The sequence below is a fragment of the Protopterus annectens genome, chromosome 10.part0 (genome assembly GCF_019279795.1).
Source record: "Protopterus annectens isolate FY-2018-M chromosome 10.part0, PAN1.0, whole genome shotgun sequence".
Classification (NCBI taxonomy): domain Eukaryota; kingdom Metazoa; phylum Chordata; order Ceratodontiformes; family Protopteridae; genus Protopterus; species Protopterus annectens.
The window spans coordinates 340,822,980-340,837,307 of NC_056744.1; the positions used below are offsets into that span (position 1 = coordinate 340,822,980).

Genomic DNA, 14,328 nt, shown 5'->3' on the forward strand with positions numbered 1-14,328 from the left:
ACCATAGGCAAAACTGCTATACAACTGGTAGCATGTTACAGACCACCCTCCCAATCTCAGGAACCCCACTCAGCCTTCCTGAAGACATTGGAGGATATGAATGTATCACAAAATACCATCATATTGGGAGACTTCAACTACCCTAACATAGATTGGGTACATTATTCTAGCCCTAACACCCTAGCCCAAAGGTTCCTGGAATTCATAAATTCAAATGCACTGGAACAACTAGTCACCTCTCCCACTAGGGGAGATAATATACTAGACCTGATCATCACAAACATGGGGACAAAATGCTCCACACTGAAGGTATACCCCTCACTAGTGAGATCTGACCACAAACTAATCACCCTGGATATACATATCCCACCTCCACCCCAGCACAAAAGACCACAGTGAAAAACTTCTCAAAAGCAGACTTCTCTCTTCTTAAGACTGAGATGGTATCCTTTAAGCCCACTGGGCCAGTGGATACCACATCGCACAATGCTGAATCCTTCACAAATGCTTTCTATGGACATCTCCAAGAATGCATGGATCATGCAATCCCAAATAAATCCAAGTCCCTCTCCACCAAAAGCAAGCGTCCTGTCTGGTGGACCTCAGCCATTAACAAATTGTATAACAAAAGAAGGAAGCTACTGCACGACAGAGCAAAATCCCATAAAGGGAAGACATCTCTGATCAAAACTAGCAGAAAACTAAGTTCGCTCATAAAAACATCCAAGGCCAACTTTGAGAGAAAAATTGCTAAGGACACTAAAGATAACCACAAAGCCTTCTTCAGCTATGTTAGAAACCTGGGCGTAAACCCTCAGATATGCTCAGAGTTAGTTCACAACAACAAAAAATACACTGAACCCACAGATATTGCCAACATTCTGGCTGACAGGTTCAGTGCAAATTTCTCCCCTCCCTCACCCCCAAAAGAAGAAATACTTATCCCAGCTGAATGTAATCTCCCTGTCATCTCAGATGTCCAAGTGAGAGCCACCCTCAGCAAAGCTAAAAACACAGCATCAATGGGACCTGACGGTATCCCGGGTTGCATGTTACGTGAACTCCAAGAGGAGCTAAACCCGCACATAAAAATGGTATTTAACCTTAGCCTTACTACAGGATATGTACCTGAACAATGGCGTACAGCAACAGTGGTCCCACTCCACAAAGGGGGTACCTCTACAGATCCTGGGAACTACTGCCCCATAAGCTTAACCAGCCTGGTCTGCAAAGCTATGGAAAGAATCATTATGGAACTAATAAACAGAGACATTGGGGACCTACAGACACTTGATCCACCCAGTTCGGCCTTGTAAAGGGCAGATCCTGCCTTTTGAACCTGGTTGACTTTTTCGAAACAGTCACTAGAGCCATTGATGAGGGCAAAGCAGTCCATACAGCCTACCTGGACTTGGCTAAGGCCTTCGACACAATACCCCACTCAGGCATCATAGATAAGCTCAACAGCTTAAATGTAAACCCTTATGTCACTAGATGGGTTCCAAACTGGCTAAAGGACAGAACCCATAAAGTTAAAATCGCTGGAGCAATATCAGACTCAAAGCCAGTCACAAGTGGTGTCCCAAAGGGATCTGTCCTGGGACCCCTCTTGTTCGGCATTTATTTCTCAGATGTTAAAGCAAACACGGGAGGGTTGTGGCTGACAAAGTTCGCAGATGACTGCAAACTAGGCGCCATAGTCGATACACCAGCGGACACATACATCCTACAAAAAGGCCTCACAGAAACGGACAACTGGTACTGGAGTCACGGCCTTAAACTAAATGCCAAAAAATGTATAGTCATCCCCTTTGGGGAAAAACAAAGTACCCACAAATTATCACATAGACAGCAACACACTGAGTACGGAAAAAGTAATCAGAGACCTAGGGACCCAAGTCGACAGCGACCTCTCATTTGACACCCACGTTGCCAAAGTGGTTAGAAAAACATTCTACCTTGCACACCTTATCATGAAGGGATTCACATCCAGATCCATGGATGTCATTGTACCCCTATACTCCTCCCTCATCAGACCCATGATTGAGTACAATGCCCCATTTGGTATGTACCTCACACGGCATTTGCAACAGCTGGAGAGACCACAAAAGTACCTCACCAAGAGGATCAAGGGTCTCCAACATATGTCTTATTCTGCCAGACTAAAGAAACTCCAGCCCTATTCAGTAGCATACCGCCTGCTCAGAGGTGATCTCTGCCAGACGTACAAGGCCATGTCCAATCAGGAACTGATGGACATGCTCCACCTCAAAAAATCCAAATCCATCAGAACCACGAGAGCTAAAGACTTAAACCTCGGCACAAGTATGAATAGGACATGCTGGAGGGATAGATTCATAACCCAGAGGCTTCCCATGCTCTGGAACAAGATCCCAGTTCATGTTAGGCAGAGCCCCTCACTGACTCTCTTCAAGAGAAATCTTGATGAGTGGATGGGAGATCGTAAGTTTACCCCAGGGGTCACATCTGTGTCACTACTAGACAGGGGCACAGTAAACTAATTCTATTAAATAAGGGGACCTTCACTGTTTCACTACTAGACAGAGGCACAGTATTCTAAATCTATTCTGTACATTTTGTACCATTTTATGGGGTGGCGAAAGCCACATCACTATGGCTAGGCTTACAAATGCCCCAGGGCAGATAGCCTAGTACTAAACTATGAAACTATGAATACCTGATCTCAGAGATTCCTCTGGCTGAAGTGATGGCTATTAAAAAAAGATTTTTTTCCAGGAAAGGAATTTGAGATGGCAAGTAGCTGCTGGTTTAAAGGGAGGTAGTACTGAAGTTTGCTAAACCAAGGTTAGATCCCATGGAGCCAAGGGATCTTTGAATGGAGGTTTTAGACGTAAAGCACCTTTGAGAAAGACCTTGCATAGGCAATGGAAAATTAAAGAATGGTCATTGTATCCATTGTGAAAATTAAAAATGGCTGCTAAATGAACTCCAATGGTGGAAGCAGAAGCTCCTTGGTCAAAAAGGGTGGCTAAAAATTCCAAAACGTTTTCAACAGGTGCCGAAGAGAGGTCTAAATTGTTTTCAGAGGCCCAAATTGAAAATCTTTTCCATTTACTGGAATAGAATCTCCTGGTGGAAGGTCTATGAGAAGCCAGAATAATTTTTTGTATGGGGGTGTTAAATTATTCTGCTTGGCGACTAATGGAATTGGAGGAAGCAAGCTGTGAGCTTGAGAGCATGTAGATCAGGATGCACCAGTCCCTGCGGGTGAGACAGCAGGTCTGCAACTGGGTCCAGAATCCACGGATGGCGAATCAAGGGAGGCCATAGAAAGGGGAATCAAACTTGCCTGGGCCAGAAAGAAGCAATGAGAATCACTTTGCTTCACAACCTTTGGGCTTTCTTCAGGAAGAGGAATATGAGGGGAAAGGCATAAAGAAGGCCCGAGAGCGAATCAAGAAGGAGAGCCTCTCTCTGGGACTGCCCATGAGGGGGAATTAGGGCAAAGTATATGCGGCACTTAATTCATTGGGGAGGCAAAGAGATTACACCAAGGCTGGCCTCAGCAGAGAAAGACTTCCTTTGCCACTTTGGAATTTAGAGACCACTTGTGAGGTAGTAGAATGTGTCTGCTCAGCTTGTCCGCTATCACTTTGGAGCTCCCAGGGATATGCAATCCCACAAGAAAACAGTTGGAAGATATCACTCATTGTCACACTCAGAGCTTCCCGGCAAAGGGGGTAGGATTTGTTTCCACCCTGTTTGTTGATGCACCATACCACTGACATGTTGTTTGATTGGATCACAACTGTGCCCAGAGGAAGAGCAGATTGAAAGGTTTGCAACGCTAAGTGCACTACTCTCATTTCCAGGACACTGATGGGCAAGTTAGTCTCTTATGGAGACCAAGTGCCTTGGACTGTTCTTCTCACATAATGCCCCCCACCCCATCTGGGAGGCATCTGTGTCTCCATGGCCTTGGGTTGAGGGGGAGCAAAGGGACAGCCCATTTGGATTTCTTCTGACTGCATCCACTAGGACAGATCCTTTTGCAATGGCCTGTTACTAAGATCGAGTGAGTCACTGGATGAGATAGAATGGACCATTGAGAAGCCAGAAGCCATTAAAGTATCCTCATGTGAATCTCACCAAGGGAACCAAGGTGATGACCGCTGCCACAGATCCTAGGGCATGAAGGATAAGTTTAGTGGGCACTTTGTTTTACTAAAATGAGCTGAACTTGAGACCTTACCTTTTGGAGCCTGTGAAAGGGTAGAAAAGCTACACACAAAACTGTGTTGAGGCAGGCTCCTATGAATTCTAGGTCCTGAGTGGGAGACAGCTGTCTTTTCTTTGTTGACTGTTATGCCCAGGACACTGAACAAGTGTATGATATAGTCTATGGCTTGAAGCAGTAGACGGCTGGTAGGGGCAGAGAGGAATCAATTGTCCAGATAAGGAAACAGCAGAATCCGTGTAGTCTCACGGTCGGCTCTGAATAGAAAAACAAGAGCTGATCCAAGACCCTCGGAACCATCAGTGGACTCTCAGCCCAGAAAATCTATCTGTTCAGAGGAGGGAACCGAAGAAGTCACAGCAATATCTGGTGCCGAGGTAGGGATGCCTAATGGCACTGGAATAGCTGGTAATGGGGGAATCGAAGTGCTGGGCTCCGAAACTCTGGTGAAAGTCAGAGGAAGAGATAGTAAAGGAGTCCATGGAGAAGATACCCCAACTCCAAGAGGGAGAGGGCCCCGAAAAGGGGCAGGAATACCTCTGGCCGCCAACAGCTAATTCACCAATCTCATGACGTCTATCTCGGCGAGACTCCTGGAGGATCGAATGGATAATCCTGAAGGAGACTCTGGTCTTTCCAGAAACGGACTGGGCAGCTGGCCCACAAAGGGGTCCATGGAAGGTGAGTACCTCATCCTGGGAAGAAGGTTTGGATCAGGTTTTGGCACCAATGGGGTAGGCAAAGCCTGCTGAGGCGTAGAGGTCTGCACCAAGCCGGAAACCAGAGATGCCAGAGCCGATGACACTGTAGTAGTAGTCGATGCTGAGAATTCTTGGATTTGTAGCTTTGGTGCCTTAGCTTTCAGTTCTGTGGAGGTAGCTGGAACTGGAGCCTTATGTTTTTGGGCCACTGGTGCCATGGGGGACACAGGTACCAAGTGGCTCTTCTTTTTGGAAGGGTCTGATTTCGGAGTGTGGGGGGAGATCAGACTTGGACAAGGGTTCACTAAAAGGAGTTTTCAACATGCCCTTTAAAATGAGCTTACCTTGACACTCAACCACGGCCCAGTTACTAAAGGCCTGGCTGATGTCACAATTTTGATCGAGATGCAGAGCTCCTAGACAAAAAACACATCAAAGATGCCCATCAGAACTGGGCATCTTTCCGCCACAGTCTTGGCACTGTCTGAATGCATAAGTACCTTTATATTTTTCTGCCATTTTAAGGAAATTAGCTTTTAAGTATAACAAGCTCTCACACACACAATCACAAAGGATAGAAGAGAAGATCTACCAACGATGGTAGTGCAGAAATACCAAAAAGGTATAAGGAAGAAAGGAAAGAAGTACCAACGACGGTATTAAGAGTTAACACAAAAAGGTAAGAAAGGCGGGAGGGGGAGTTACCAACAATGGTAATGGCGATAACCAAAGGTATTGGGTAGAGTATCAAACACAGTTGAAAATAATTATATAAAAATATACATGGAGAGAGAGAAAATACACACAATTAGCTTAAAAAATAGAAATTTTAAGAACTTAGCTGAGAGCAAAGACTGACGTGTCTTGCTAACAGATAGGCAAATGAAATCTGAAGTAATGGATAGGGGGACATTACGGTTACAGTCTTAGCTTAAGTGTTTTTGGGCTGGCGAGCTGGTTCAGAGGATCAGAACAAAGTCCCATTCGTCTAGAACAGGCATGGGCAAACTACGGCCCGGGGGCCACATGCCACATGTTAAACGTTTTGATTCGGCCCGCCAAACTTGGCACCCCTTCATTTCCGATTTTTCTTTTCTTTTTTTTAAATTTTCATGCTGTCGGGGCTGACGTCATCACGTGCACGATGATGTCAGCACCGTCAGGCTACCAGCCAGTCGGAATTGAGCTCAAGGAGCTCGCATCATCATTCCGGCTGGCTGGCGGTTAAGTTAACAGTCAGCGGGAATGCAACATGTGGAACAGAAGAGGCTGACTCAGCGAGCCCTGAAACGGATTCATGGCAGCAGCAAAGGGGCCAGGGATATAGCGAGCTCACGGAGCTGGGATTAATGGCGTTAGCAGGCTGGGGGATACAGCGAGCCCTGAAACGGAGCCGGGCCCAGGATTAATGGCAGCAGCAGCAACATGAGGATGGACTGAACAGAAGACGCCGAGCACTACTCAGGGTAAGAGAGAGAGAGTGTGTGTGTGTGTGTGTGTGTGTGTGTGTGTGTGTGTGTGTGTGTGTGTGTGTGTATGCGATAGGAAAGAGAAAGTGAGTGAATCACTGAATGCAGGTTTGAAAGGTGAAGTGTGTGTGTGTGTGTGTGTGTGTGTGTGTGTGTGTGTGTGTGTGTGTGTGTGTGTGTGTGTGTGTGTGTGTGTGTGAATGATCGGTGAGAGAAAGTGAGTGAATGCAGGTTTGAAAGGTGAAGTGTGTGTGTGAGCGATCGGAGAGAAAAGTGAATGAATGCAGGTTTGAATTGTGAAGAGTGTGTGTGTGAGCGATTGGAGAGAAAGTGAGTGAATGCAGGTTTGAAAGGTGAAGTGTGTGTGTGTGTGTCAGCGATCAGAGAGAGAAAGTGATTGAATGCAGGTTTGAATTGTGAAGAGTGTGTGTGTGTGTGAGCGATTGAGAGAGAAAGTGAGTGAATGCAGGTTTGAAAGGTGAATGCGTGTGTGTGTGTGTGTGTGTGTCTGAGCGATCAGAGAGAGAAAGTGATTGAATGCAGGTTTGAAAGGTGAAGAGTGTATGTGTGTGTGAGCGATTGGAGAGAGAAAGTGAATTATGAAAGCTGACAAGATTCTGTGTGTGTGTCTGTGTGTGTGTGTGTGTGTGTGTGTGTGTGTATAGATTGCAGCATCACTGTTCAAAACCTGCTGAAGTTAAATAGATGTCCAGTTTCACTGACAGAAAATGTATCTGCGTGTAAAATGATTTACTAGCTTATTAATTTAAGCTCTCCTAAAAGTACACTATTAAGTAGGTAAGAAGAAGCAGTTATTACTGTGTTCTGTTTGGTTCACAAGGGATTAATATGTAAGCAGGCACTTGAATATATAAGTTTTTTTAGGGAGCCATTGTGTAGTGTAGATGCTCATGCAATGTTACCTGAGGTAAAATGGTCTTGGAATCTTTCTCTTCCAGATGAGATTTTATTGTAATGCCTTTCTTCATTTTCATTGGAAATTAAAGCACATGTTTTCTCCATATCCCAAGATGTGTATTTTTCCCCCAATGAGGTGATGTTTTCAAAGCATGCCATATCTATCTGCTCCTGTTCCGGCCCCTTTGTCAAATGTTAGAACTCAATGTAGCCCACGAATCAAAAAGTTTGCCCACCCCTGGTCTAGAATGAACGAAGACTGACATCAGATTAAATATTATAAATAACACATCATTCGCTAATTTCAACTAACACAAGTCAATGGAAACATATTTTCTCAGAAACACTTGTTCAAGTACATTGCTGCTTATTCAGAAACTAAGAACAATTTTGTAAATATGATAAGATGCATTAAGGGTCTGCATTAGTGTGCAAGGGTGTGTTGGGGAGCATCATTTCTGGACAATTAGCATTCTACCTTTGGCCTTGTGGCAAAATATACTCCAGATTTACAGTTACTACACCATAAAGCAAAACCCTCTACTTCACTGTTTATTTACTCCTGTGACATACTAGCTTATAAAACAACAGTTGGAAACATGTGAAGTATAAAATTGTAACAATAAAACAAAGGACAACAGATGTGTATCTTAAAACTAGATACTAGCCTAGGTCTTTCAGGTTAACAGAACAGTTTTTGCAGGATAGTACACTAAATGAAGCACTGAAACACAGGGAGAGGTTTGAGAAAAACTTGTGCTATGCTAATCAGTTACTATTTACCTTGTGGTCAATAACACACTCCTCTGCCATTGCTTTTTGCGGGCTAAATCCAAGCACACGGTCACCCTGGAAGAAAATTTAACAAAGAAATGTTGTTCATATTGTTTGATACAGTTAATGGTAACTGAGAACTTTTCTTCATTTGAACTGACAGTTTACTACATATGCATATATAAATGCTAATGATAAGACAGATCAATGCTCTGCTGAACTGAGAGAGGTATTAGATTTATTATGTTCTGCACGAGTAAGCTTCTTTAGCAAATAACATTTCAGTCAAAGATTCATGGGATAAAATGCTTTATTTAGTCTCAAGAAAAATGGCACATTTTTATCAAACACTTAAAAAAATGTAATGTTTCAAAAAATGCTCCTAGTTCCAATTTCCTCTGCAGGAATCAAGGAAAGCAGGCAATGAGAATTTAAAGTGGACATTCGGGAAACCCACAACAACGTATACTGCACACTTCCAAGTAGCTCCCTATAAAGTAACATGAGTACATTTTGGCTTGTAGCATTGTGGTATCCTCCATCTATAAATTTAGGGCTGGATAAATTGGAAGAGGATGGCTGATGGAGCCACACATCCATTCCTTTATGAAAGAAACAGACCTTAAGGCTGCCTACTGTTCCACTCGGACCTCTCAAGCATGTTAGCTTTGCCTTGGGTTCACTACAGAGTTCTAGATTCTAAAAACATAAGGCAGACTCCGTGAAATAATCTTAGAGACTCCTCATTTGTTTTTAGTTCTACCTCTGGATATTAAAATCTATAAATGGCCTCAAGTTTCATATCCAGTCTCTTACTGCTTTCTTTCCTGTCTATACTGCAGTGGTTCTGTAATCTGCCAACAACAAAACAAATTGTGCTCCAAGTCTCCGTTTTCTCATGTTGCAGGTCACAGACTCATTGTTTGGCATGTTTAGGAAAGCTGGTACGCTCAAGCATTCCTTTTTATTGTGTGTTTCTTTACTGCTTACCAATCCTTGTACACAGATTCAAGCTATTTGGCTTCAAGCTATTTGGCATGAGGAAAGGGGAGCAAATCTAAGATGCAAGGATGAGTCTAGGTGAGTCAGCCAGTTTTAACAAAACAGATATCAGAACACAAGACTAGCATGACCAAAAACACTTTATCTTAACATTGTATATTTTTGAATTATTATCGCAAGTCCTGAAGTCATACAACCATTAGGAGTGAAAACATTAAAAGTTACTTGCATTTGGAATGTTACTTGTGCAAGACAAAGGTGATTTGTATTTCTCATGTATAATATAATATAATATAATATAATATAATATAATATAATATAATATAATATAATATAATATATATTTGTAACTCAAAAGAAACAGTTTATACTATGACTGAATACGGTCCATGCATCACAGATCCAGTTAGTATCAACAACCAGTATGTGGCAAACACCTGCTAGAACAGCAGCTCTTGGTATTATCAGCTGAGATTCTTACTTATTTTTTCATTTACAAACACTAATTCGAAGGAAGGGCATCACCTAACATTCAAAATGAAGGAGGCTCAAAAATGGAAAAAGATTTTATAAGGCAGAAGAGGTGACATGGAAATAATGCTAGACGTGAAGAATCTGCAGTGTGCAAAACCAGGATCCTATGACTAAAATGCAGGGTACTTATTAACAGCACTAAAAGTGCAATCACTCAAAAAAAAAAAAAAAACACAGAACCTAAAAACTGGCTAAAATATTTCAAGTGCTTTAAGCCCTTCCTTCCTGCCTCCCCCCCATAGTTCTACTTAAGTACACCAACTCCAAAATAACTATGCCTCTAAAAGTGCAAACTACAGCAGTTACACATCTGTGGTCACTAGCAGGACAAAATCAGTCCACTTACTGATAACCTTACTTTCTAAAATGTTACCATAGCTATCAAAAGTTCCATTACTAAAGAATTTCAGAGGGTGAAACTGTAATGATGGATAAGGTCTTTACCTCACAGATGCAAGGCACAGTTTGATTCTGACTTCTGGCTGTTGGCTAAGCTAGTAATACTCTGCAAATTGATAGCATGTTATTTGCTTATGGACCAAGTTAGGATGCCATCACTACAGCACCACTACTCCTTCCCCGTCTACCTCTTAAAGGAGGTGTAATATTTACTACATGGTACAGCTCAACAGCCAATGACAATATGTGCACGGAAGCTGAGAGACAGTAGCTTCTCACCTTTGTTGTCAGGGTTTAGTGCATCAACTAATGAGAAACAGGTTAAGATGTAAAGAACATAAGGGCTTCTAATGATGCCATACTAGCTTGAGTATTGTGGTGCTGCTGTGCAATAAATTAGCCATGTCAGCATTTATTACGCCCTCATTTAATAGGTTAAAATGTACATTTTTTATTTTAGAGAAGAGTCACTGAATTTTCTGTGATGCTTGGCTAAAAGCACTGTGTGTTTTACTTATTCAATAATATCTAGTGCTACAAAAAAGTTATGTCTTACCTTAACGTTCTATTTGCATTATAGATCCTCGTTAATCCTCGACTGTGGGCTCGGTTCCGAGCCTTGGAACTGACTCAGCCATTTATTTCAGCTCATGACTTCCAAACTCTCAAGCTAGGCTTTTACTGATAATGCTCCTCTCAAAATTACCTCAGACTGAGTTTGCCTAAATTAGTGGCAGGCAAATAGGAAGAAGAGACCGGATGTGTGTCCCTAATATGAAACCAGTCCCGGGACAATTCGATCCATTAAGAGTCTCAGGCTGGGGGACAAAGGAAGGGGATGTCAAGGATTAGTGAAGATCGACAACACAGATGGAACGTAATTGTAAGACACAACTTCTTTAGCTGATGTCAATCTTCATGTAATCCTTGACTGTGGGACAGAGTCCCCAGCTACCTAAATCTTGGGAGGTCTCATGGAAGAATATTCCTTAGCACCACTGAACTGAAAGATGCCCATCCCCTAGAGACCTGATCCACTTTCTAATGAGTGATAAAGGTATGACGAGAAACCCAAGTGGCTGCTGCACAAATGTCATCTAAAGAGGCTCTGGCATGAAAAACTGCAGAAGTTCTACATTAAGGTTTGTGGTCTGCACTCTTGTGGGAGGAGAGGCTGGATTCTGCCCTTCTGAGCTGGGAATTTCTGGTCACAAGCTTATTGTGCTTGCTTATTTGAAGTGTTTCCTTCTGAAATTGGTGCGCCTTGTTGCTGTAGCATAGGACCAGATTCAGGCCTGCTGAATCTAGCTTTGTTTGTATAACTTCAGCACTGATCCAGGCCATTTTTTTTTGGAGAAGGCTCCCCTGCACCCTAGTAGCGGGAGTGTGCAGTTAAGAACTTGTCTGATTGAAGACTGCGGGAACAGGGCTCAGTTTTGAGCTTTTTTCTGGTTAATTGGTTAACTTGTTTAAATCAGTTTGTTCGTTTTCTATTGTTTTTATATATATATATATATATATATATATATATATATATATATATATATATATATAAAACAATTGCACTTTATTCATCTGCTTTACTGTATTTGTGTTTCTTCCTACTTTATTTTATTACTAGGGGCATTGACTACAACTCTGAACTGAGATATATAACAATAAGCATACTATTATGTGCATTTAAAGTGTTTTTTTATTGTATCTGCTTTATTTTCTGAAAAAAAAAAATTATATATATATATATATATATATATATATATATATATATATATATATATATATAGGGTCTATATTATATTAGCGAAAATCCTTTTAAGCGAATGCGAAAACACCGACACGTATTGCGTGAACCGCATGAACGTACTAAACCGCGAAATTGAAAAAGTCGAAGTGTCATGGTTGGCCATTCTGCGGTACAGCTCCGTAAGGTAAGTGTGCGATAGTTACTGACCTTAGGGTTAGGGTGCGGGTTAAGGTAAGTGCATAGATAGGTAATGTATGTAAGGTTTAGTGTATGGTTAGAATTAGGGTTTTGTTAAATGTATGTGTGGATTATTTGTTTTGTTTTGGTATATCTCTGTAGTGTAAGTGTGCGATAGTTACGGACCTTAGGGTTAGGGTGCGGGTTAAGGTAAGTGCATTGATAGCAATATATGTAAGGTTTAGTGTAGAGTTAGAAATAGGGTTTTGGTGCTTTACTTTAGGGTTAGAAGTAGGGTTTTGGTTAGTGTATGTATGTGGTTTATTTATTTTGTTTGGGTAGGCAGTATGTAGTGGGAAGTGGACTTGGCTGACTATGGGAATTCAACTTTGTATTTCGTGGTTTAGCACGTTCGGCATATTCGCGATTCGCGCAATACGTGTCAGTGTTTTCGCATTTGCTTAAAGGGATTTTCGGTATTATAATATAGACCTATAAATATATATATATATATATATATATATATATATATATATATATATATATATATATATATATATATATATATGTATATACTTGCTTCCTGCCTTTAAGCTACTTTAAGCTAGTATAGTCCATTTTTCAGGTTAGTGCTGAATTCAGGGCTGTGTTACAAATCTCTGTGTTTGCCCATACCTTAACTTGGATAGAAGGAAGTTTCTCTGTTCACATGTGAGAGAGGGGAGCTTTGAGCAGCCTATCTGTCCCTGGAGGAGTGGTTTCAACCGAGAAATTAGTAGTTTATTGGCCAGTTTGGGCTAATTTCTATCTCTTTCATTTCCCTGCTATAAAAAACTCATTTACCTGGTTTTGAGCGCCGGTTAGCTAGGGTATAACTATTCCCAGCTCCACAAAGTCTCCTCTTCAATTTTTCCCTTAGAACTAGACAAACTTTCAACTTAAGCAATCAAGCCATTCATTTCTCAGCCTGGCACTTTCTCAAAACTCAGAGCAAGCACTTAGAAACCCTAGCACTAGACCCCCCCTATAATGTACAGAAGGACAAGGCTCTCTATTCGACCTTACCAGCTATTCAGTAAAACAATTTACTGTACCTATCCAGGCATGTCCAAAGGGCAGTTTCAGGTATACTCTCCAGTCCAACTGGTGCATCAGGGCATTTTGAGGCAATGTTACAACTGCCTCATGTACACAGAAAACCCTCGCCTCCTACCACCAAACACTAATACATGCGAGAGATGTAATTATACAGCCAAACTGGAGGCTAAGCTCTCTTAACCCAAGACTGGATTAGGCAGTCAAGAGGAGAAGGGAAATACTGGCATCACACCACCAGTCTCACACAGACCCATTAAACTAGCACTGGCAAAAAACACACATAAATACACAAAAACATACTCGGAGGCTCTAAATAAGAATCTGCAAAAGCAACAGAGACCTCCAAAGCAGACATCCAAGCAACCTCCAGCCACCCAACATAAACCATGAAACACATACTTCACAAAACCAGCATGCCACACAATCACAGCCCTTAAGGCAAAATAACATACCAACATACTAGCAATAGGTGACTCTATAGTCAGTCACACTGACATCCCACTGACTAGGCTGAATAAGGAGAAGGTTACTGTTAACTGCCTGTCGGGTGCGAGGATCAGCCACATAACACAAGCAGTCAGGTCACTCCAGAACAAGTACAAATACGACTCTGTCATTGTCCATGTTGTTGTGAATGCCCTGAGCCATACCTTCTTGGACTACATGACAAAAGACATAGAAGAGCTCTCTGATCACGTAGCCCAGGCCGGTATGACCCTGACCCTGAGTAGCATCCTGCTCTCACCAAGAATGCTACAATGGTATAAAGAAAAAAATATCAATTTCTACAATTGGCTAAGTTTCTGGTGTCATTTAAAGGGGATCCAGTGTCTGTTCGCCTGGGATGACATGCTCGACAAGCCACGCTGCTTCGCTAGAGACGGCCTGCACCTGTCACCTTTAGGCTTTCGAATACTGGCCAAGGCTCTTGCCACCTCCATAGTGCCTTTTTTTAGGCAAGGCTCAAAAGACAAACCCACTGCCGTAAATAGCACAAGTAAAAATCTGAGGGTAATGCTACTCAATGCCAGAAGTCTAAACCTCAAAATGAACGCACTTGAGGCACTCCTCAGTACGGAGAAAATCGATATATGCGCCATAACAGAAACCTGATTTAAGGCTCCAGACAGCACCCCAGCACTATCAGGTTACAACCCATACCATACATTTCAGCCACAGAACCCAGACAGAAATACAAAAGGTGGGGGAGTATCCATATTCATCAAGGATACCCACACCTCCAGGTTAGTGGCACAGCACGATGCTTCAGAGATCATCCACGTGCAACTAACA

The 14,328-nt window shown here is 42.2% G+C and overlaps 1 protein-coding gene across 3 annotated transcripts in view; it reads right to left on the reverse strand.

Annotated features, from left to right (window-relative positions):
- Positions 1-14,328, reverse strand: part of LOC122813109 (quinone oxidoreductase-like protein 2) — a 666,821-nt gene that overhangs the window by 376,171 nt on the left and 276,322 nt on the right. For all 3 annotated transcript variants that reach the window (XM_044085237.1, XM_044085238.1, XM_044085236.1), the window contains exon 5: positions 8,091-8,156. In XM_044085237.1, coding sequence (XP_043941172.1) covers positions 8,091-8,156 — 66 coding nt within the window. The remainder of the gene's footprint in view (positions 1-8,090; positions 8,157-14,328) is intronic.